This window comes from Dipodomys ordii, unplaced genomic scaffold, assembly GCF_000151885.1.
Source record: "Dipodomys ordii isolate 6190 unplaced genomic scaffold, Dord_2.0 Scaffold2, whole genome shotgun sequence".
Taxonomy (NCBI): domain Eukaryota; kingdom Metazoa; phylum Chordata; class Mammalia; order Rodentia; family Heteromyidae; genus Dipodomys; species Dipodomys ordii.
This window is the reverse complement of record NW_012267218.1, coordinates 24,186,322-24,211,639: the sequence shown is the minus strand read 5'-3', so window position 1 is coordinate 24,211,639 and position 25,318 is coordinate 24,186,322. Positions and strand designations below refer to the sequence as shown.

The following is a 25,318-nucleotide window of genomic DNA, read 5'->3' as shown; positions in this document are numbered from 1 at the left end:
GTGCTGTGGCTCAAGTGGTAGAGCGCTAGCCTTGAGCTGAAGAGCTGAGGGACAGCGCCCAGGCCCAGAGTTCAGGCCCCACGACCGGACCCAAAAAAACAAAAAACAAATACTGGTCCATAGTCTGAAGGGTTCTCATACAAATCATTATGATCTCTAGAAAATTCATTATATTAAAATATCAGACCTATTTGAAATTGCATCTCTGAATTTTGCCCCTCCTTTTTTGACACATGTATTTATAGCCTATTATTTTAAACTGTGACTCATATCTTAGGTGCTGTCCAAATCTAAAATTCTATGATTCTTAAGATCACTAATGAGTTAAGAACATGCAATTAATCAATATAAATAGAAATGACATTTAGAGGCAAGACAGGTCTGCTGGGCATATAATAGCTAAAAGCAAAAAGGTTAAGCAGATGTTCTAATGTAAGCCAAAGCAAAGAAATACTTTTAGGATTCAGGGAAGCATAAGTTGGCAGAGTTATGCAAATTTTAGAAGCAACAGCATCAAACAGACCAATTTGGGCAGAAAGTACAGAACAAGTCACTCTTTCTGAGCAACAATCATGTGCATTTCTACTGTGCAAAGTTCTTTCAGCTACAAACCAAAGAGATCTTCAAGGGTACCCAATGTGTAAAGAATCGCTGGTCAGTCTGTCACACCTACACACAGAAATAACCCAGTCATTACAGAGTAATAGCAATGTATTAGCCAGGCAACTTTGATACAATGTGCCTTGTCATAAATAAACATGAAACTTTTCTTTCACAGGCAGCCTGGCCTTGTTTTTATTCTAAATTTGAGGAAAAAGACCTTGAAGTCTATATAACGTATTTAAATTTCTGGATAGAACGCAGTGAAAGGACAGAAACACTACTTCAGATTTAAGCAGCATTATATATCTGATGGCTGCTTTGTTAAATTATACATTTTAGTCTAGGACACTATTTCCTGCACTTTCTTAAATAAGAGGCGACTTCTAGAAGCCTTCACTACAATCTTTCACACTGTTCTTCCTGTCTGTTCCAGTAACAACTACTATTATTACACAAGTTGGTTATCATTTCCTTAATTCTGATTCCTCGCATTACAAGGTGAACTTAAGAGCAGTGTATTTACCATTCATTTCATTTACTCATTCACTAAACCCAAATAATGTGGACAAGCAGTTATAGGGCCACATATTATTTTAGGTACTGAAGCTTCAGCAGTGAACAAAACAGGCAGATTCATGTCTTCAGAGAGCTTACATTTTAGTAAGAAACAGATATATAAAAAGGTGTAAAATGTATGAAAGAATGATAAATGGTAATAAAAGAAAAATAAAGCTAGGAAGGAGGTGTGTAAAGATGGAGAAGGGTGGTGTTTGGATTTTAAGAGTAGTCAGTTAGTGCCCATGAAGCTGGGGCTTTTGAACAGAGAGAGAGTGATGTGGAAGTGAGCCATGCATGTACCTGGATGCTATGTGTTCCAGAGGTTACAGGGGAAACATAGCTGGTGTGTTGAAAGAATTAGCAAGGAGCCTAGTATAGCTGAAATACAGAAAGTAAGAAGGAAAGCGAGACAAGCTAAGAGGAAAAAGCAGAGAGGGAATTTGGTCAAGAAGCTAATGGAAACACTCTACAGTGGAAAGACACAATCAAAACTCTTGCCTTAAGACCTCTACAGGCTGGTATCTTGAGATAGTAGGGGACAACAATGGGATCAGGGGAAGTCAGATGCCACTTCAATAATTCTGGTGAGAAGAGATGCTGTCTTAGACCAGGAGAGTAATGGTAGAATTTGTTAGATCTGACTAGGTTCCTAAAGGCTGAAACAGACAGGAATTGGATGTCAGGCATAGAGAAAAAAAGGGAGTTAAGTCATCTAGGACTTTTGACTAGAAATAGAACAGACAGTGGGCAAGACCAGAGGAGAAAAGAATCAGGAATTTGGCTTGTGACCAGGGCTTGTGACCAGTTATGAAGATGAGGTACCTATTAGATATAAAAGTGGATATGATTAATGATGATGCTAATGATACCTATCAGTTACTAAGAGACTATTTTGTACATCTTGGTTATACTTATTCATTTCACAATATTCACAAGATAGGTATTAGTCAAAGCTTGGAAGTGCTTGGGCCAGGATTAAATAAATCTGTGCCTTTGATTCTTATGCTATATTGCTTCTATAATAGAAATACCAGCATGGAGATCTGCAGAAATAAATTTCAAAATCATCAGCAAACAGATGGTATTTTAAGTCAGGACTCTGGATGACATCACCAAGAAAAAGATGCATGAAAAGCAGAATGAATAGACTGAGAAGTAGGCAATGATAAAGGAAAAAGCCAGGAAAGTATGGTTCCTGCACTAAATAGTGTTTCAAAGGGGAGCAGAGGATAGGCTATGATAAATGCAGCTGACAGTCTGAGTAGCACAAGAAGCTCATTAAAATATTATATAAAAAAAAGAAACCAGGCGCCGGTGGCTCATGCCTGTAATCATAGCTACTCAGGAGGCTGAGATCTGAGGATTGTGGTTCAAAGCCATCCCAGGCAGGAAAGTCCGTGAGACTCTTAAATCCAATAAACCACCAGAAAACCGGAAGTGGCAATGTGGCTCAAGTGGTAGAGTGCTCGCCTTGAGCTGAAGAGCTAAGGGACAGCACCCAGGCCCAGAGTTCAAGCCCCATGACTACCACCTGTCCCCCCCAAAAAAGACAAGAACAGCTTTAGTGGAAGGATGGAACTGAAAGTGGTAGAGTGACTAAACGATCAATAAAAGAAGGATGGCAGATCTGAAGGCACCAGGCAGAAATTGTTTTAAAGATGGTTTACTTTTATGATGGTTGTCTAAAGAAAGAAAACTGACATGGAGGAGAGAGGTGATTGCATTGTTGGAATAAGAATTGAAATAATAACCTGATGAATGCAGGATGTGGCGGTGCATGCCTGTAATCCTAACAGTTGGGCAGCAGAGACAGGAGTTACAGCTTTAAGGCCAATCTGGGCAACATGGCAAGACCCTGTTCTCAACGTTCCTCCCTTCCTCTCCCCCACAAACAAAAACAAAAACTAAAAAAGTAGCAGGTGTGGAGGTATGGCTCAAGTGGCAGAGCATCAGCTATAAGAAAGCTGAGTGACAGCTCAAGGACCTACGTTTAAGCCCAGTTACTAGGGGAAAAAAAGAATCTAGTGTAAAGCTGGCTTTAGCTAAGTTCATCACTTGAACAGGAAAGCATGAGATGCAAGTAGGTAAGTAGATGTGGTGGTTGGCCTATTGAAAGCTTTTCTCTGTTTTGTTTTGGTGATACCCAGGCTGATTTCAGTTGTATTGAGGATTGAACTCAAAGTTTCATACATGTGGGGCAAGTAGGTACTCTACCACAGAGCTACATTCTTCAGTCCTCCTGATTGCTTTTATTTCCTCAGTGAAGTTAAGGAAGCAAGCTGAAAAGAATAGAATAAGCAACTGGAGGAAATGGAGGAGGCAAGGCAGAATGGGCTAAGAACACAGACTGTCTTGTTCATCTTTATAGAAGGAGAGCAGTCTCTAGCATGTTTGAGATATGAACTGTGCCTTGAGGCTTGAGGACCAGTGGGTTGACATGGATACCATGAAAAAAACAAAAACCTGGAACTCTGAAGGCCAATAATTCTATTTTTTTTAATTTTTTTTTTTTTTTTTGTCAGTCATGGAGCTTGAATTCTGGGCCTGGGCTCTGTCCTTCAGTTCTTCAGCTCAAGGCTAGTGCTCTACCACTTGAGCCATAGCGCCACTTCTGGCTTTTTTCTGTGTATGTGGTGCTGAGGAATCGAACCCAGGGCCTCATGTATGCAAGACAAGCGCTCTACTAAGCCACCTTCCCAGCCCAAGAGAAGAAAAAAAAATTTTTTTTTTTTGGTTAGTCGTGGGGCTAGAACTCTGGGCTTGGGCACTGTCCCTGCGCTCTTCAGCTCAAGGTGAGTGCTCTACCACTTGAGCCAGAGCGCCACTTCCTAATTCTATTTTTTAAATCTAGAAAAGCCCAGTGACAAGACCTTTAACACACCAGTTGATCATGTCACAGGAAAGAAATGAAGCCAGAGAAGTGGAAATCTCATTACTGTAGTCCTTTCCTGTTGAAACTCCCCTCTTCTAGGATTCCAAAAGGAAAAATAAACCAAATCCTAAAAGATCCATTAGATAAAAGTATAGGAGGTAAATTTATAAAATAAACGACACGGGAATTTAAAAAGGAAAAAAGGTAAACATTTTTTTAAAAAGAAAACCCAAAATGAAGAAAAGCATTAAGAGCAATTAGCCAATCTGAGAGTTTCCTGGAAATAGTAGCCCCTGAACTGGGGTGAATTTTTGTTCTTTTGTTTTGGTCAGTCATGGGGCTTGAACTCTGGGCTTGGGCGCTGTCCCTGCATTCTTCAGCTCAAGGAGAGCTTTCTACTGCTTAAGCCACAGCGCCACTTCCAGTTTTTGAGTGGTTTTTTTTTTAATTGAGGATAAGAGTCTCACAGACTTTCTTGCCCGGACTGGCTTTGAACAGCAATCCTCAGACCTCAGCCTCCTAAGTAGCTTGGATTACAGGCGTGAGCCACTGGCACCCAGCGATTTTTATTCTTTATAGGGAAATCTTAATAACATTTATTATTATAACCACAGTTCAGTGACATTCAGTACTTTTCCAGTGTTGTAGAACCATCACCATTATCTATATCCAAACATATCTATCACCCTCAACAAAAATTCTGGGCCATTAAACCATTCATGCCTCTAGCCTTCCCTCAAAAAAAAAAAAAAAAAAAAGAGCAATTTGTCACTTAGGGAAAAAAAGGAAATATAAAATAGAAAGTGTAAAAAAATAAAATAAAATAGAAAGTGTACATGAATACATTGATTTCACAGTGGTCATAACTACTATAAAATGCTTTACTCTCAAGAATTAGGTAAAAACACATAAGCACAATACATTAACCGGATCTGGAACAGATATAATATTTCTAGTGACTTTTATACAATTAGAAGGTACATAATAGCCCAAGGAGGAATTCACAAACTCCAGGGCCTACAGGGTTAAAGGCAGGAAACAAAAGGAGTGAAGTAGGCTGAGCATGGGAGATAACAAGGAGTTGCCATGATGATGGTGAACAGGCCAAATAGGCACAGTTACCACTCAGCTTAAGCCACTGCTGCAACATAGAAAGCAGACTGTCTACTAGATCTAATACTTTAGATACCCTAATTTTTATGCTAAAGTCCACAATACTTATAACTTTTACAATTAATTCAAATATGTAGATTGTGAGTAGGCCATACAATTTATATTTGTGGACATACTCAGGCTCTTGAGCTGTCTAATGTCCTCTGCATTAAATATTTTTCTACTCATTATAATTAGTGTGTGCTTGAGGAAAACAGAGATCAACTATGTATATACACAAACATATATAACTTTTTGGTGGTTAACTGGAGATAGGAGTTTCACAGACTTTCCTGCTCTGACTGGCTTTGAACAATGAACCTCAGAGCTTGCCTCCTGAGTGGCTGGGATTACAGGCATGAACCACTAGTGCCTGGCTAATAATATTTTTGAATGAAAAAATATCAACATGCAATAGACAGGTTAAAGAATTTTGTACTGAGTTTCAGAAAACTTGGTTTCTGTGGAGGTACTGCCATTTGGTAGTAGCTAGGTGACCTTGTTGAGGTTTTGGTCATTCATTTATAAAATGCAGTGTTATAAACTGCAATCTAATTTACTGAGCTGTTTTAAGTAGCAAATTGGAAAGTAGGTCAAAGTACATCATGCTATAGAGCAAGATACAATAGCAAGTGAATGGCTTCTAATAGAGTAACCCAAGAACATTTATTCCCTTATAAAATAAGAAGACAGATTACTTAGCTCTTGGAGCTTCTCAAGTACATTACTATTATAAAATCCTTCTCAAATGTTAAGTACCATGTAACTACTTGTTAGTAAAGTATTTGGTTAGTATTGCAACTATACTATTGACACTGAATATAATAATCTCTTAAAAACGGAATGCATTATTGTGTTTCCTAAGCAATAAACAGGTTTTTGAACAGTTTTTTTTCCCCCCAGTCATGGGGCTTGAACTCTGGGCCTGGGCGCTGTCCTTTAGCACTTCAGCTTAAGGCTAGTACTCTACCACTTGAGCCACAGTGCCACTTCCGGTTTTCTGGTCTCACGGACTTTCCTGCCTGGGCTGGCTTTGAACCATGATCCTCAGATCTCAGACTCCTGAGTAGCTAGGATTACAGGCATGAGCTACTGGTGCCCGACTGTATCCTGTATTTTAAGAAACTGTTAGTCTGAGTTAGACTCAAAATGTCTACTTAAAAATTCTGTGACATATGTTGATTATTTGACTTTTCATTTTAGATTAATGGTGGTAATTTAATTAAACAATTAAATCTATAATGTTTCAAACTTGTTTAAATTAGTGTAAATGTTAACCTACTAGAATAAGAAAATGTAGAAATGGGCTAAAGCTAAGGCATTTAATTGAGAAGGAAATTGAAATTTTATTCTTCAGAATGAATTTCCAAAATAACAAAACTACCCAGTAGAAAATAATGAAATCATGACAGGGTTTTATACTCAAACTCTTAGTATCTTACACTCAATTGTCCATGACGATCTTTTTCTCTATCTCAATCTGGCTACCTCAGAGCACTTACTCACAACTAAATAATGATCAAAAATGTTAGGAAATGTATTTACTTATTTTTGTGCCACTACCATAATAACTAGACAGGTACGAGAGATATTTAGTACACTATTAAGACAAATTTTCTTAGATTGGTATCCAGGTAAAAAAAAAATTTTTTTTTTGGGTCCGGTTGTGGGGCCTGAACTCTGGGCCTGGGCGCTGTCCCTCAGCTCTTCAGCTCAAGGCTAGCACTCTACCACTTGAGCCACAGCACCACTTCCAGATTTTTTCTTTTTGCTTATGCGGTGCTGAGGAATCGAACCCAGGGCCTCATGCATGCAAGGCAAGCGCTCTACCGCTGAGCCACCTTCCCAGCCCCCCAGGTAAAAATTTTTATCAGGATCAACAAAGATAAGTTTATGTACTTTCACTTATTACTCTGAGATTTAACTTAGATTGAAACAAGTAATAGCATTGAATATAAAATGTACAGTATCTTAAATTTTCTTTGAATTTAATATTTCTTCCCATTTCTTTGACAGTTCTGGATACTAAGATCTGCTGTTAAAATAAATTATAGCAAAATGACAGTTTTCCAAGATCAAGTGAAATTTACTTAATACTAAGTGCTGAGATCATTTTTTAAAGTTTGTTTCATTTATTGGATTATCAAGTTTAAGTTCAAAATATAAATAGGCAATAATATAGACAGTAACTAATCCATAAATTTCTACAAATTATTTCCTGTTTTACAGTCAAATCTGTACTTAAATATATATATATGTATGCATATATATATGTATATGTTAGTGCTATACTAGGGATGTAACTCCTTATAAAGCAAGCATGGTGTGGTATCAAACTTACTTTTCCAAAGAAGCCTTTGAAGAACTTCCTTTCCTGGAGGAACAGGGGGACAAGTCGAATGCTATTATTGTATGGGCTATATGTCCTATGGTTTTACACCAACAAGCACATACAGAAGAAGGGGAGAGGGCAAAGTAGGAGAAAGGTGTGAGAGTTTTAAAGAGTTATCCATACCAAGAGTGACAGAGAAAATGGAAAGGTGCATGAAAATGCGGGGAAACACACTACATGGCCTGAGAATCTGTGGAAAGATAAGAAATCAAAGCCTGCAGTCATGCAGAGCTATTACTTAATTTAGTAATCTCTATTTACTAATTTCAAACAGAGATTATCCCAATTTGGCAGCAGAAAAAGACTGGAACGTACCAGCTTGGTATGACTTTGCATTTTAAATTCATACTAGTGATTATTAAAGATTGGTTTCATATTATGCATTTTTTCAATTTAAAAGGAGTCATGGCTGGCTATGGTAACATGTGCCTTTAGTCTTAGTTACTAGGGAGGCTGATGCAGGAGGATCACTTGAGCCCAGCAGTTCAGCACCAGCCATGACAACACAGAGATCTGTTTTTTAAGAATAACAAAATAAGGACTGGGTGTGATGGCTCAAAAATGTAATCCTAGGGCTGGGAAAGTGGCTCAGTGGTAGGGTGCTTGCCTTGCATGTATGAGGTCCTGGGTTTGATTCTTTAGCACCACCTAAGCAGAAAAAGCCAGAAGTGGTGCTCTGGCTCAAGTGGTAGAGTGCTAGCCTTGAGCTGAAGAGCTGAGGGACAGTGCCCAAGCCCAGAGTTCAGGCCCTATGACTGGTAAAAAGAAAAAGAAAAAAAAGGAAAAAAAAAGAATGTAATCCTAGCAGAAAAATTCGTGAGACTCCATCTCAACCAATGGCTGGGTGTCATCTCCAGCAACAGGGGGAAGCACAATTAAGAGGACTGTAACCCGGGCTAGCTTGGGCATGAAACAAAACCATATCATGAAAATAACTGTGCCAGGGCTGGGAAGGTGGCTCAGTGGTAGAGCGCTTGCCTTGCATGCATGAGGCCCTGGGTTCGATTCCTCAGCACCACATAAGCAAAAAAAGAAAAAAGCCGGAAGTGGCGTTGTGGCTCAAGTGGTAGAGCGCTAGCCTTGAGCTGAAGAGTTGAGGGATAGCGCCCAGGCCCAGAGTTTAGGCCCCACGACCGGACCCCCCCCACCAAAAAAGAAAAGAACCGTGCCAAAAATGGACCAGAGGTGTGACTCAAGTAGTAAAATGCTTGAGTTCAATTAAAAAACAAACACCCCCCCAATGAAAAACAAACAAAAAATAAGTGATCAATATACTGTCAATGATATAAAAATCATTAGTTAAAATCAAATAATCACATAAACACTGCAACAAGCCTGGGTATGTAATTCAATGGTATAGTGATTCCTTAATCTATGTAAGGCCCTGTTTTGATACCCAGAACTACTGAAAACAAAATAAAAACTGCAACATGTAAAATAAAATTAGGACTATGCATCGAATGTCTTTGTCATACATTTTCTTACTCAGCCAATGATGTGATCTAGAGAGGCTCCCATTCTACAGAAGAGAAGCTTCATTAATGATTTTCCATTTATTTATGCATTAAAATCTAGATGTGTCTCCACAATACGTTGAGAAATAACAGATACATTCTATTCTAGATACAGAATACATTGTTTATAAGGATCACAAGGTTAATTTTTACCTTGGAGCTCAGCAAATATATCTGAGAACCAAATCACATCTGGGACTACAAGCAAGATTTAAGGAAAAAGGTTTTGTTTTCTTTTAAAATGACATTGTTTTAAAATAAAGATATCTGCATTGATATTTTTAAGTATACAATCCTGAACCCACATGGTAAGAGGCACAGTGATCTATGGCTCCACCATCAATTTTAAGTACTGGTTACAAAAATTTGTCACAAACTAAAGAACATTTGAAAAGCAGTTTGGTTCTAACTCACCCAACCTACTTTAACTATATTTTCTAACTAAGGCTGAATTATACTTTTGAGCCTTTACTATTCATATTATCACTTTTTTTTGTTGTTGGTCATGGGGCTTGAACCCTGGGCCTGGGCGCTATCCCTCAGATCTTCAGCTTAAGGAGAGCATTCTACCACTTGAGCTACAGCACCACTTTCCTTTTTCTGGTGGTGGTGAACTGGAGATAAGAGTCTCATGGACTTTCCTACCCGGGCTGGCTTTGAACAGTGATCCTCAGATCTCAGCCTCCTGAGTAGCTAGAATTATAGATGTGAGCTATTGGTGCCCAGCCAATCACCACTTTTGATTGTTAGAAAAATATTTAGAAAAAAGACAACTCTACTGGAATGTGACAATTTATGAACTTATTCAATGCCTTCAAATACTGAGTTTTTAAAGTTACAAATAGCATCAATATTTCCACAAAATATTTCAAATTGGAGGTAAAAAATAATAAAGTAACCTGGGTATCAAAGCAAGCGTGAAATTATTTCTGCTGCCAAGTTTGTTAGGACTAGTTTTGTTAGACTATAAGTAAATAACAGCTTTCAAGAATGGGATGCAGCCCAAGTTAAAAAAATTGACCATTCACAGAGGATAGAGAAGAGACGGAAGATTGTTAATATTTAGTGTAGTTCTTAGAAATGTTCTTGTTAAACATGGTGTTTTCCCTCTTCTAAAGGGCCTCAGATGTTAATGATAAAAGTTGATGTGAAAAATGCATTAAAAGACAGTTATTAGAGAATATTAATGTTCTTTTAAAAATAATTAAGTTATGATTCTTTTACCTGCTAAAACAAGAACATATATTAAAACAAATATATCAAATAATGAACAAAACCAACATATGAGGAACTAGTAGTATAATGAAACTAGTTTAAAACCAAGACAGAAAGAGAGAAATATTTAAGATGTAACAGAAGGAAATGGCCTTAAAAAATGAAAGGCATTGTAGACCAGAGTGAAACAAGATACCTAAAGACCTCATACAATATTACCCAGTTGATTGATAAATGGCAGTGTTCCTTACCCTGCAACATATAGACAAAAATAGGCAATAGCCATTTTTTTTGTCATTTCCCCTACATAATCCAGTCCTATGGTGGTTAGTGAAACTATTAAAAAAACTAGATGAGTTGTAAATAGTTGTAAAACAATCCATGTGCAGAAAGTGTAAGAATCAAAAATAAAGTATTTGGTTTGAGGATCGTATTTTTAAAACCGTCTTGTTCAGTGATTTTTTAAAATTGAGACTATCAACTAAGCAGGTGACTTTCAAATGAAGTCAGGGATTCTAAATTGTAAGGGATTAGATGAGAGATCTGCATACATACAAACTAGACTTGCAAACCATCTTTTGAGCTACATAATTCTTTGTATTTTAAAATTCTGACATTCAAACAGATTCCAAAGATTTCTCTTCTGTGATCCTCATCAAATATATACCCTACATTTGTTTACATTTATTTGAAATTCTTAACAGAAAGCTTTAAGATCTTTTAAAGAACAAACAAAAAGCTTCTAGAGCATAATATACGATACAATAAGTATCTGGTACAGCAAATTGTAGATCCTTAGTGAATGCTTACTAGAAGAAGGTCAAAGACAAAAATGAAGGCACCTTGATATTTCTACATAATAGGAATGTGAAAGAAAGACAAAAATAATGAGTACATGTGGACCTGCATGATGTGAGGACAGCATCCTAAAGATTCCCAACTCTCTGAAAGATTCTTAGTGTGGTGGCAGAAGGGTATTAATACAAGGGAAAAGTTTCACTGAGCATAATAAGTAGGAAGTTTATCCCAGTTACTCAAAAATTCAAAATGATTTTTTAATGTACTTGCTAAAGCAAAACTACACTTAATTGTTCCAAGTAATGGAGAAACTCTGAGAACTTTAAAATAACTTTTTGATGAAAATTTATGGTGGTATTGGGGCTTGAACTCAAGAGTTCGCTAGGCAGATGCTCTACCACTGATCAATTTTCTCTCCAAGCTCAATAGTTTAAGTATGTCCAGAAAAGCAATCTCCAATGTATGTAGAACTTTCTTTTTTTTTTTTTTTTTGGTCCGGTCGTGGGGCCTGAACTCTGGGCCTGGGCGCTGTCCCTCAGCTCTTCAGCTCAAGGCTAGCACTCTACCACTTGAGCCACAGCGCCACTTCCGGCTTTTTTCTTTTTGCTTATGTGGTGCTGAGGAATCGAACCCAGGGCCTCATGCATGCAAGGCAAGCGCTCTACCACTGAGCCACCTCCCAGCCCCGGGACTAGACTTGTATATTCATTTCAGAAATTTATTTTAGTAGTTACTATATGCCACATGCTATTCCAGGCATAATTTTTTAAAATGGCAATTTAGTTCCTATTTCTGGTAAACAGAAATTCATTACATTTTATCTAAATAGTCCTGCACCTCAAATAACTATGCTTATAATTAGCAGTCTACTTGGCTTTAAAAAAGTAAAAACTTGGAGGCTGGGAAGGTAGCTCAGAGGTAGAGTGCTTGCCTTCTATGCATGAGGCCCTAGGTTTGATTCCTCAGTATCACATAAACAGAAAAGGCTAGAAGTGGCACTGTGGATCAAGTGGTAGATCTCTAGCCTTGAGCTGAAGAGCTCAGAACAGTGCCCAGTTCTAGCCCCACCACTGACCAAAAAATTAATTAATTAATTAATTAAAAAAAAAACAACAACTTGGCCAGGCAGTGGTGGCTTGCACTGGTAATCCTAGACACTCAGGAGGTGGAGGCTGGGAGAAATTACAGTTTGAGTCCAGCCTGGGCAAAAAAGTGTATAGACCCCCATCTAAACCAAAAAAGCTGGTATGCAGGTGTGTTCCTGTCATCTCAGCTATGGCAGAAGTATAAATAGAAGGACTGTGGTCTAGACTGGACCGGATAAAAATGAGACAATCTACCGCCAAAATAACTTAAGCAAAATGGGCTTGGAGGCATGACTCAGGGTAGAACATACCCTTCACAAGCTCAAGGCTCTTTATCTGTTCAAACTATAGTACCACCAATGCTTCCAAACTTAATTTAAAACTAGATGGTTAAATATTGGTTATTTTTGGAATTGTAAGAGATCTTACTTTAGTTGTGAATTTTCAAGTTCATTTGTATTTTACATAATAAATATTTCTAATTAAAAGTTAAAACTAAAATTTAAAAATAAAACAAACAAGTATGATTGACTGCTCATTAAACAATTGGATACAGGGCTGGGAATGTGGCTTAGTGGTAGAGTGTTTGTCTAGCATGCCTGAAGCCCTAGATTCGATTTCTCAGAATCACATCAACAGAAAAGGTTGGAAGTGGTGCTGTAGCTCTCAAGTGGTAGAGTACTAGCCTTGAGCAAACAAAGCTCAGGGGCAGTGCCCAGGCCCTGAGTTCAAGCCCCAGGTTTGGCAAAACAAACAAACAATGGGATACAATTTCTCAGTATTTTCTGGACAAACTTAAATCATCTTTAGCTTTTCCTTAGAGAATGAATGTGATGCCAGAATCAGAATTAAATGATTTCCTAAAGGTTCATTACACATATAGTTTTATAACATCTAGTTTTAAAATTTAATAATTACAGTTTGTTTCAGGCTTACTGAGTCCGTTTACTGGTTTTTCTGTTTGCAGTTACTACTAATATAGTGCTGTAAAATATTTTTAAGTAGGGAAAGTAATTATATTATTTTCAAATGTTCTGAGCTAGAATCATTTGTCTTTTAGAGGAGCCAAAATTATTTTTCAAGAGAAGAAACTGAACCTCTATTTTTCTTTGAGATTAGTTTGGCAAAAATTGGAAAATTAAATTATCTATCTGCATTTAATTGGGGAATATGTTCAGATATATCAAATCTATAAAATTATAGTTTTCATGTTCCTAAGTGCATTGGATATATGTCCTCTTAATATTGATGAACTGGGAATACAGAAAAACTGGGAAGGGCTTCAATCATTTAAGAATTTAAATCAGAAGCAAAAGTATATATATATATATATATATATATATATATATATATGTATATATGAAGGCAAGTGTACCTGTGTACACTTTGGGTTGTGATTGTTCTAGGCATTCTACAACCAGTTATTTTTCTCCTTTCTTTTCTACAACAGGTTAAGGCATTTACTCTAAAGTTAAACCTCTCTGCGATGTTTGAAAATTTCATATATTATACATTGAGGAATTATAGTTAAGAGGTAATGTAATGTGAACTATACTAACAAGCAGAAAAGCTATAGTTACTTAGCAAATTGAAAAACAAACAAAAAGCACTCATTAGTAGTCAAACTTGTAGCAGCAGCCCACCATACCAGCAAACCCAAAGCAACACAAACTTAATGCTGCTTTGGTAAGGGCATGCAGAAGTAATGCTGAAGCTTTCACAGAAAAGTGGGGAAAAGCTATCACATTGGAGAGAAGGAAACTTGTCAAGAGTTATTTCAGAGTCTATGGGAACATTCCTCAGACCTACCGAAATCAGCACTCTAATCTGGACCCTTGTGAACTGTGAACCATTCTCTCCTTTTACTAAATATACAGACATGTACATGGGATGTGTTTCAAGATATAACAGACCAAAGAAACATTACTGATTCTAGAAAAGGGCTATTTCAAGTGTACTAGTTTATTGAAACAGACTGCTTAAGAGAAGTATAGAGAGAAAACTGGGAACTAGGAGCCAAGATGATAATGAGAAATCATTAAGGGCCACTCCCGCCCCGCAAAGTAAATCTTAGGGATTAACACATGTATCTCTACAGGTATTTTCTACTTTTTCCTAGAAAGCTGTTTCTTATAATATATTTAAAAATCAATTATTCAAACTGAAAATAACAGTTATCACAGTTAGGTAAAGATGTTAACTGTAACAATTTTATCCTGGTTTTAGAATATTATTCTTCTATCAAATTGCACCACTTAGATTATATGGATCATGGTAAATCAAGACTACATTTTGGATAATGTATGGCCTAAATTAAAGAAACTAGAGATGTTCTTTTTTTTTGTAAGACCATATCCTTTTTGTGGCACTGTGGTTTGAACATAGGGCCTTGAGCTTGCTAGGCAGGCACTCTAACACTTGAGCCATGCCTCCAACCCTTTTTGCAATAGTTATTTTTGTTTTTTGTTTTGTTTTTTTTTGTCGGTCATGGGGCTTGAACTCTGGGCCTGGGCGCTGTCCCTCAGCTCTTCAGCTCAAGGCTAGCGCTCTACCACTTGAGCTACAGCACCACTTCCGGTTTTCTGGTGGTTTATTGGAGATAGGAGTCTCACGGTCTCTCCTGCCCGGGCTGGCTTTGAACCGCGATCCTCAGATCTCAGCCTCCTGAGTAGCTAGGATTACAGGCATGAGCCACCAGCGCCCGGCTTTGCAATGGTTATTTTTGAGACAGGGTGTTGCTTTGGGCCTGGGCTGGGTTAGATTTTGATACTATAGATGATTCTCACTTTAGCTTGGATAACAGGCACATGCCACCAGGCCCAGCATTATTTTTCTGTTGTGATGAGGTCTTGCTAACTTTTTGTCCAAGCTGGCCCTGAAGTGTGATCTCCTGATCTCATTCTCCCAAGTAAGTAGGATTATAAATGTGAGTCAGTCCCTGTGCCTGCCTGATGAGCCTATATCTCTTGCCTCAATAAAAACAGCTCTTCACTGGATAGAGGAAAACTAAAATTTACTGAATACAACTTTGAAGGAAAATATTGATAGGCTACAGAGCAATACTGACAACCATCATATACATACAGCTTTCAGTCTTTTTACAGCATCTTCACAGATGTGCATTCCTCTTGACTCATCAACTTCCACATGGCCAAGGTACTGTAGAAAAAGAAAAAGGTTAATGCATTGCTACATTTTTTTTTTTGGGGGGGGGGTCCAGTCGTGGGGCTTGAACTCTGGGCCTGGGCACTGTCCCTCAGCTCTTCTGCTCAAGGCTAGCGCTCTACCACTTGAGCCACAGCGCCACTTCCGGCTTATGTGGCGCTGATGAGTCAAACCCAGGGCCTCATACATGCAAGGCAAGCGCTCTACCACTAAGCCACCTTCCCAGCCCCCATTGCTACATTTGTTGAGTAGTGACTATATGGTATTCTTGTCCTGGTGAAACTCCAGGCCAATGTAGGAAAATTATTATATATTATTTATTTATTTATTATTTAATTTATATATAATTTCATTGGTGGTTTTTTTTTGTTGTTTTTTTTTGGGTCCGGTCATGGGGCCTGAACTCTGGGCCTGGGCGCTGTCCCTCAACCCTTTAGCTCAACGCTAGCGCTCTACCACTTGAGCCACAGTACCACTTCCGGCTTTTTTCTTTTTGCTTATGTGGCACTGAGGAATTGAACCCAGGGCCTCATGCATACAAGGCAAGCGCTCTACCACTGAGCCACCTTCCCAGCCCTATTCACTGGCATTTTATACTTTATTATTATTATTTTACTTATCTTCAGTATCTTCACATGAATGAGATTTAAAATAATTATTTCAGAAAGTTATTAAAAGGATGGCTGGGAAGGTGGCCCAGTGGTAGAGTGCTTGTCTTGAATGCATGAGGCCCTGGATTCAATCCCTCAGCAGCACATAAGCAGAAAAAGCTGGAAGTGACACAGTGGCTCAAGTGGTAGAGCACTAGCCTTGAGCTGAAGAGCTGAGGGACAGCGCCCAGGCCCACAGTTCAGGCCCCAAGACAAAAAAAAAAAAAAGGCCTCCGGGTGCTTACCACAGGCTGTGTTCTTACACTGACTGTATAGAAAGAGGAGGCAGCGTAAACCTACCCCATATACACCTCAGTCCAGGCCTGTGCCTAGTCTGTATTGTGAATGGGGAGACAAGGGGAAAAAAAAGTTATTAAAATTAAAAAATGCATGGTGACCCCTAAATGTTTTCTGAATTAACTGGATCTAAAGCATAAAAGCCTGGGCTGACTTTGAACAGAGGGTCTCAGATCTCATTCTCCTTAGTTGCCTGGTATTTTGTGCTTTTTTTTTTTGTCAGTGTGGAGCTTGAACTCAGTGCATTTTTTCATAGGGTTGTTTATCTTTAAATTGTTGGGTTGTTCTTATATATTCTGGATATTAAATTCTTACATGATAAGTGATTTCCAAATATGTTCCACTAGTTTATAGTTTTATATTATTTTTGGTAATATCCTTTGATGCAGAAAAGTTCTTTTTTGAGACAGGGTCTCATTAATGTAGCCTAAGTTGGCCTCAAATTACATCAAATTTCTTAACCAACCATTTGTAAATTACTGAGTTAAAGCCTATAGGAGGTGTGTGTGTGTGTGTTGTGTGTTGTGTGTGTGTGTTTGTCTGTCATGGGGCTTGAACTCTGAGCATGGGTGCTATCCCTAAGCTCTTCAGCTCAAGGCAAGTGCTCTACCACTTGAGCCACAGCGCCACTTCTGGTTTTCTGGTGGTTAATTGGAGATAAGACTCTCACGGACTTTCTTGCTGGGGCTGGCTTTGAACCACAATCTTCAGATTTCAGCCTCCTGAGTAGCTAGGATTATAGGCATGACCCCCAGTGCCCGGATTTAGTTTGTATACCTTTAGACCCCATTTTTACTATTTCTGTGTCTAGTTTTCATGTATATTCATAATTGGTCTATGGCTTTCTTCTTGTTTTGGAGCTAACTTTGTTTGGATATCATATTGGGATTTTGTTAATGCTATTAAAATATGAAAAGATCCACCTTTTCTGCATACTTAACTATAATTATGTAGTATAGGAATTATCCTTTGGAAGACACAAAAAAAGTAGTTTAAGAGCCAAGCACTGGTGGCTCATGTTTGTAATCCTAGCTATTCAGGAGGCTAAGATCTAAGGATCACAGTTCATAACCAGCCTGGTCAGACAAATCTGAGAGACTTTTTGTTGTTGTTGTTGTTGGTTGTGGGGCCTGAACTCTGGGCCTGGACACTGTGCCTCAGCTCTTCGGCTCAAGGCTAACACTCTACCACTTGAGCCATAGTGCTACTTCCGGCTTTTTCTGCTTATGTGGTATTGAAGAATCAAACCCAGGGCCTCATGCATGCAAAGCAAGCACTCTACCACTGAGCCACCTTCCCAGCCCCTAAATCGGAGAGAATTTTATTTCCAATTAACCAGCAAAAATCTGGAACTAGAGGTGCGAGTTAACTGGTAAAGTAACAGCACAGAATTTAAAAAAAAAAAAAAAAAAAGCTAAACAAGAGGGCAAGGTCCTGAGTTCCAGTCCTAATTCCAGCACAAAAAGTGGCTTGTGAAATCATCTATACCAAGTCTTTTTTTTCCTTTCTGAATTTTTTTATTTTCTAAAGTAAGTCCAAATAATAGTGTATAAACTAAGTAATTTTAAGCATCCACAAGGCCCTCTTACCATAGAATTCTATTGATTGCTATTTTAGCAATATGTCTTGAGCATTTGTTTGTTTTGCCTAAGCTTGTCTTTGATTTCCTGCTATTTTCTTTTTTTTTTTTTTTTTTGGGTCCGGACCTGGGGCCTGAACTCTGGGCCTGGGCGCTGTCCCTCAGCTCTTCAGCTCAAGGCTAGCACTCTACCACTTGAGCCACAGCGCCACTCTGGCTTTTTTCTTTTTGCTTATGTGGTGCTGAGGAATCGAACCCAGGGCCTCAGGCATGCAAGGTAAGCGCTCTACCACTGAGCCATCTTCCCAGCCTCCTGCTATTTTCAAGTACTTGATTTTTTTCCCTTTATTTCCAAATTCTGAATAGTAGAGAAATAGAATAAAATAATGGTATTCATGAAGTTAATAACTTGGGTTTTTTACACTTATTTTATGTGTGTGTATCTGTGTGTGTGTGTAGTTATAGTTACATGAATCAAGTACCACCAGTATAATTTTTTTTGAACCATTTTCCCCCTTCCAGGGCTCTCTCCCAATCTTTCCCTCCCATCCCCACCCATAAGATATCCAGTTCATTTTCTACATAGTGTCTGGTATCACTGCTGTATTTGTTCATCCTTGTTTCACCTTTTATGTGCCTTCTCTTACCCTCCCAAATACAAACAAAGTAACAAACAATATAAAAGGAAAAGAGAACAAAAACAGAAAACTATGCTGGTGGCTCACGCCTGTAATCCTAGCTACTCAGGAGGCTGAGATCTGAGGATCACGGTTCAAAGGCAGCTCGCACAAGAAAGACTGTGAGATGGGGCTGGGAAGGTGACTCAGTGGTAGAGCACTTGCCTTGCATGCATGAGGCCCTGGATTCAATCCCTCAGCAGCACATAAGCAAAAAGGAAAAAGCTGGAAGTGGCGCTGTGGCTCAAGTGGTAGAGTGCTGGACTTGAACTGAAGAACTGAGGGACAGTGCTCAGGCCCAGAGTTCAGGCCCCACAACTGGACCAAAAAAAAGAAAGACCGTGAGACTCTTATCTCCAATAAACCACTAGAAAACTGGAAGTGGCACTGTGGCTAGAGTGCTCGCCTTGATCTGAAGAGCTCAGGGACAGCCCCAGGCCCAGAGTTCAAGTCCCACAACTGACAAAGAAACAAAAACAGGGGAGGGAGGACCAGGGGTGTGTGTGGAGGGAGATGGGAAGGTATGGTAAGGGGAAACAAAGGAGGAGGCAACGATGCTTGATAAGAAATGTACTCATTACCTTGCTCATATAATTGTAACCCCTCTGTACAGTATTTTCACAGTAAAAAAAAAAAACAAAAAACCAAAACCCAAAACAAAAAACCCAGAAAACTAGAGTTTCTCTTGTTTCCTTTTTTTTGGGAGTTCATTTTATCGGCTTTTAAATATTTTTGTCGGTATTGGGGCCTGAACTCTGGGCCTGGGCGCTGTCCCTCAACTCTTCAGCTCAAGGCTAGCACTCTACCACTTGAGCCACAGAGCCCCTTCCAACTTTATGCATGCAAGGCAAGCAGTCTACCTCTGAGCCACCTTCCCAGCCTCATTTCATAGACTATTATTTTATATTATCATCTGTCTATAGCTATTGAGCCTTTGCCCACTACTCTTATGCCAAGTCCTTTTAGAATGGTAGTTTTTAATTTTTTTTTTTTTTTTTTTGGTCGCAGGGTTTGAACTCTGGGCCTGGGCGCTGTCCCTGAGCTCTTCAGCTCAAGGCTAGCACTCTACCACTTGAGCCACAGCAGCACTTCCAATTTTCTGAGTGGTTTATTGGAGATAAGAGTCTTACAGACTTTCCTGCCCAGGTTGGCTTTGAACCAATCCAAGGATCTCAGCCTTCTGAGTAGCTAGCATTATAGGCGTGAGCCAACAGCACCCAGCCAGTTCTTAATTTTTAAAAACAGCTTTTTCTTCATTTTTTTTCCAATTGCTTGGGCCTACACCTCTTTTCTCTTTCTACTTCAATTTTAGTAATCTGTATTTTCCTAGTTCATAATTAAAATTTAAAATTATCAGCATAAATTACAAAGCATTCATGTAACTATTTGGATCTGTGGTTGTCTCTTCTCATTTTCTTTTCTTTTCTTTTTTTTTGGTCGGTTGTGGGGCTTGAACTCGGCTTGGGCACTGTCCCTGCACTCTTCAGTTCAAGGCGAGTGTTCTACTGCTTGAGCCACAGCGCCACTTCCTCATTTTCTTATCTACAATACACACATACATATAATCATGCTAACATGTACGTATGCATGTATACACATACACTTGTCTTTCCTTTTTCCTTTTATTACTACCTCCAAGATACTTAGTCTGTTGTCATTTTATATTAGTAACAAAATAAGAAACTAGGCTTTTATGATCTGAGTTACCTTTATGTTCTAAGGAATTGAATTTCTAAAATTTTCCAATTGTTTTCATCCCATTATTCATCTTAAATCAACTTAATTGGTCATATATGACTACTCATGCCAACAACAACAGAGAAAGCAGAGAACACAAATATTTTATGTATGGACTGACCCATAGATGCATTATCTGTTTTAGAAATGTTAAGACAGAAATCATCCTTTCAGGAAGGGACACTGTGGCTCAAGTGGTAGAGCACTAGCCTTGAGCTGAAGAGCTGAGGGACAGCACCCAGGCCCAGAGCTCAAGCCCCACAACCTACCCCCCAAAAAAATATCCTTGCAGTTCACTAGACTATAAGAAAAACATGCCCATTGAAATAAGCATTATTAAAAGGTCTCTTTTCTTCTCTGAGACACTATTTCACTAAAGAATTGCAGCTGACTTATGCTTTAATGGCTAAAATATTTGACACTGGGACTTCTTTTGTCTGTATGCCTTTCCAAACTCCCTGAGTAAGAGACTTTTTATTCACAAAAATGTACTTTAGAAAAACTACTATGTGGAATTCCATTCTTGATGAATTAAATCATTTTTCTCCTTGAAAAAAATTTAAAAAATAGATTCCCTGCCCCCACTTTGGTAATGTTATCCATGAGAAGAAATGTGGAGGTCCCAAGTAAGAATACACAATCATAGCTCCAGCATTAATGAAAAGTAACATAACACTCATGTAATTTATAAGGAATTATACAGTATTTCATCACACTGTAGCCTATGCTATATCTGGCACAAATATAGTATGTGTATGTATAGAATATAGTATCAAAATTTGTTTTTTTTTCTATAACCAAGTAGTTAACTTAAAATTTGCTAGTTCTTAAGCATTTGGAGAATTCCATTTAAACAAGTCATATGATATAAACAGATGTATTAAATATAATCAGGTAGATATAATCAAACAAGTTATGCTGGCAAGAAATTGAGAATGAAAAATTTTACTTTTCAAATGTGACAGTAGGTGTCAAAAAAGTGACTTAGACAAGGTCATTGACAGAGACAGGAACAGACTCTGGCTTCCGTCCTCTAGAGCTATCTTCTTTCAACCGCCTCACATTACTTCTCTTAAAGCACATATGTAACTCTCTTGATACACTAATGGCTCATAGTTTATTGCTCTTACATATATCAACTTAATGTTATACTTCTTTTAAAAAAGTAGTCAGATAGGGAGAGTCATCCATTTTGGTAATGTTTATGGCTAAAGTGAGGTCAGATCTTCCTCTTAGCTCAATATTTCCCTCACAAATGAAATTACCTTACCTTTCCTAATTAAAGCATACCACTGCTAATCAAACAGTAGATAAGCTTTATAGAAATTATAGCTGGCAAATGAAGAAAGGACAGTTTCCAAATGGAATGTTTAGAGTATCAACATTTTGCAAACCTTAATTAACTAATTAACTCAGGCAACGATCATCCATGGCTGCTGCTACCCCCAAAGGATAATCAGTCATTGTGCACCTTCTGGGAACAGTCCATATTGGGATGGGGAGAGGGAAGGAAACCTAAGTAAATCTGATAAAGCCTTTAAAATGACTAATTCAAAAGAGCTGTATAGGCTGCAGAGGGACTGGTTAAAATGAGTTTTTGGAATTCTCATCTTAGTGAGGAGAGATTAAAGTTTCAGAATTATAAAAGAAATGGGCTCCATTGGCCACTTCGTGCTCTCTATCGGAAAACCTGAAAAGTATGTCCTGAAAATGCCAGTAAATCAGAAGAGACAAGAGCCTTGCTCAGCCTACAATCCAGCCTTACTTGGTAATAAAAACCTAACAAAATTACTATAAGAAAGACAACTTCGGGGCTGGGAAGGTAGCTCAGTGGTAGAGCGCTTGCCTTGCATGCCTGAGGCCCTGGGTTCGATTCCTCAGCACCACATAAGCAAAAAAAAAAAAAAAGCTGGAAGTGGCGCTGTGATTCAAGTGGTAGAGTGCTAGCCTTGAGCTGAAGCGCTGAGGGACAGTGCCCAGGCCCAGAGTTCAGGCCCCACAACAGGATCCAAAAATAAATAAATAAATAAAGACAACTTCTCCAGACTAACCTCTCAAAAATCATGGGTATGAAATTTCTGAGCAACATATTAGCAAACAGAACTTAGTAATATATGCAACAAATTGAAGTTAATTATTATGAGCATTAATCAAGTTCAGACTTCAGGATTATAAGGCTAGTTGACTGCTTAAGTCAGGCTTATGACTTAAAATAAATTAAAAATAATAAAGGAGTTACAAAAAAGACTGATAAAAATTAGCTGGATGGGGCTGGGAGGGTGGCTCAGTGGTAGAGTGCTTGCCTTGCATGCATGAAGCCCTGGGTTCTATTTCTCAGCACCACATAAGCAGAAAAAGCTGGAAGTGGCACTGTGGCTCAAGTGGTGGAGTGTTATCTTTGAGCTGAAGAGCTGAGGGACAGTGCCCAGGCCCAGAGTTCAAGCCCCATGACCAGCAAAAAAAAAAAAAAAGCTGGATTCTGACAACATATACCTATAATCCTAGCTACTCAAGAGGCTGCGATCTGAAGACCATAGTTTGAATCCAGCCTGGGCAGAAAAATCCATGAAACTATTAGCTCCAATGAGCCATCAAAAAGCCAGAAGTGAAGTTGTGGCTCAAGCAGTAGAGTACCAGTCTTGAGCAAAATAAGCTCAGGGACAGCAGCCAGGCCCTGAGTTCAAGCCCCAGGACCAATACCAAAAAAGGGGAGGGTGATAAAATTAAGTTTCTATTCATAATTTTAAAATATAAAATATTTATTCATAAAGCATAGATAACTTGCTTAACTAGAGAAACTATGGTAAGACTGAGAATTAGGCAAGACCAGAATATTTGTTATCAAGAATTCTACTAAGTTAGCCAGGCACTGGTGGCTTATGTCTATAATCTAGCTACTCACGAGGGTGAGATCTGAGGACCATGGTTCAAAGTCAGCATAGGCAGAAAAGTCCATGAGACTCTTATTTCCAATTAACCACCAGAAAACTAGAAGTGGTGCTGTGGCTCAAAGATAGGGTACTAGTCTTGATCAAAGGAGTTCAGGGACAGTGTCCAGGTGCTGAGTTCAAGCGCCATGACCAACAAATAAAAAATTCTACCAATAATGGGGCAAGAAAAAGAAATTTAAAATGTAAGGACTGTAGTGAAAGAAATGCAACTGTTATTTATAGATTATATATTAATAAAAAATCTAAAACAACATTCAAATAAATTACTAGAATTAACAACTGAGTTTAGCAAAGCTACTAGATATAATTTCAACATACAAAAGTCAATTGGACTTCAACAATAAGAAAGTAAAAAATTAACATAATTTACAATGGCATCAAAATTGAAGGCTTATTATCACCCCCATTTACAAATTTAATCTTCTATTAATAATCTTCCCCCAAATAATATGCTACTCTATTCATATTCTAATACTTTAATAACTCTAATGTTCATTCTCTAATACTAATATTCTCTAATACTAATATTCTAATGCTTATATACTAATAATATACTATATTCTTCTAATCAAGTAAAAATCCCTGGTACCACTCTTGACTTATCTTTCTCTTTGTAAGTTTCACAAGCCTAATACATCAATAAATCCTATCAGCTCACTCATCCCATTGCTATCATCCTGATGTAAGCCACCATACATATTTCATATGTACTTCTGCAACATTCTCATAACGAATCTCTCTGCGTTCATTCTTGAGCTTCTATAAGTAAAGGTAGGGAGATTCTTTTTTAGTTTTTAATTAATTTACTTTATCGTTATTATAGAGTTGATATACGTAGGGATTACAATTACATGAGTCAGGTAATGAGTATATTCCTTTCCTATAGAATCTTCTGTTCCTTCAGTCTCTCCCACACACCAGTTGCATAGTTCACTTTCATCAGTGTCCAGTGAGTTTCACTGCTGTAGTTTTTCACCATTTTCCCCTTAAGTTCTGTACCCTCCTACTAACCCTCTTGAAGATATACACTTGAATACACTATACATAAGGAAAAGAAAACAGAACCATCAAAAAATACATAAAAAAAGATTAAAAGAAAAAAAAAGAGAGGTTTTTTTTTTCTTGTTTCCGTATCTTGGAGATCGTTTGGATATTATTTTATGTTACTATGAAGAAGCACATAAGCATCGTACCTTTGTGTTTCTCTATTAATTAACAGTATCCTCTTTTGGTCACACTGTGGGTGAGTATCTAGAATCCTTTATAATTTATCATATTCTAGTGTATTTTAGATATCATTTCCATATAACAGAGAGAACATGTGCTTTTTGTCTCTCTGAGCTTGGCTTACTTCACTTAATATAATTTGTTCTAGTTCCATCCATTTCCCTGAAAATGACATTATTTTATTCTTTCTAATGGCTATGTAAAATTCTATTGTATATAAGTATCACATTTTTTGACCACTCATCTGTTGTGGGGCATTTGGACTGTTTGCATATCTTGGTTATTGTAAATAGTGCATCATTGAACATGGTGTCCGTATCATATCCTGGCATTCTGTTCAAGATAGATGCCCAGGAGTGGTATGGCTGGGTCGTAGGGAAAGGTCTATGTTTAGTCTTTTGAGGAACCTCCAGAGTGCTGTCCAGAGTGGTTGTAATTGTTTACATTCCCACCAACAGTGCAGTAGGGTTCTTTTTTCCCCACATCTCCACCAACATTTGTTGTTGTTCCAATTCACAATGTTGGCCAATCTTATTAGGGTGAAATGGAATCTCAAGAGTTGTTTTGATTTGCATTTGGCCAGGGATGATGAGCATTTCCTCATGTGTTTGTCATTCTTACCTCTTCTTCTGAGAAGTCTCTTCTTAGTTCCCTTGCCCATTTAGTGATTGGCTTATTACATTTGGGAGGAGTTCATTTCTTGAGCTCCTTGTATATATTGTATATTAGGACTTTGATATATTGCCGTTAAAGATCTTCTTCCAATCTGTTGGCTGTCTTTCTAGTTTAGTAAATATTGCCTTAACCTGTAGAAAGTTTTTATTTTGTTGTAATCCCACATGTGAA

General features: G+C 38.1%; 1 protein-coding gene across 1 annotated transcript in view; it reads right to left on the bottom strand.

The window, feature by feature from the left end:
* Positions 1–25,318, bottom strand: part of Numb (numb homolog (Drosophila)) — a 137,361-nt gene that overhangs the window by 43,010 nt on the left and 69,033 nt on the right. Inside the window, exons 4-5 of the mRNA XM_013013562.1 lie at positions 15,274–15,348; positions 7,527–7,559 (exon numbers count right to left, since the gene is read on the bottom strand). Of these exons, the coding sequence (XP_012869016.1) occupies positions 7,527–7,559; positions 15,274–15,348 (108 nt within the window). The remainder of the gene's footprint in view (positions 1–7,526; positions 7,560–15,273; positions 15,349–25,318) is intronic.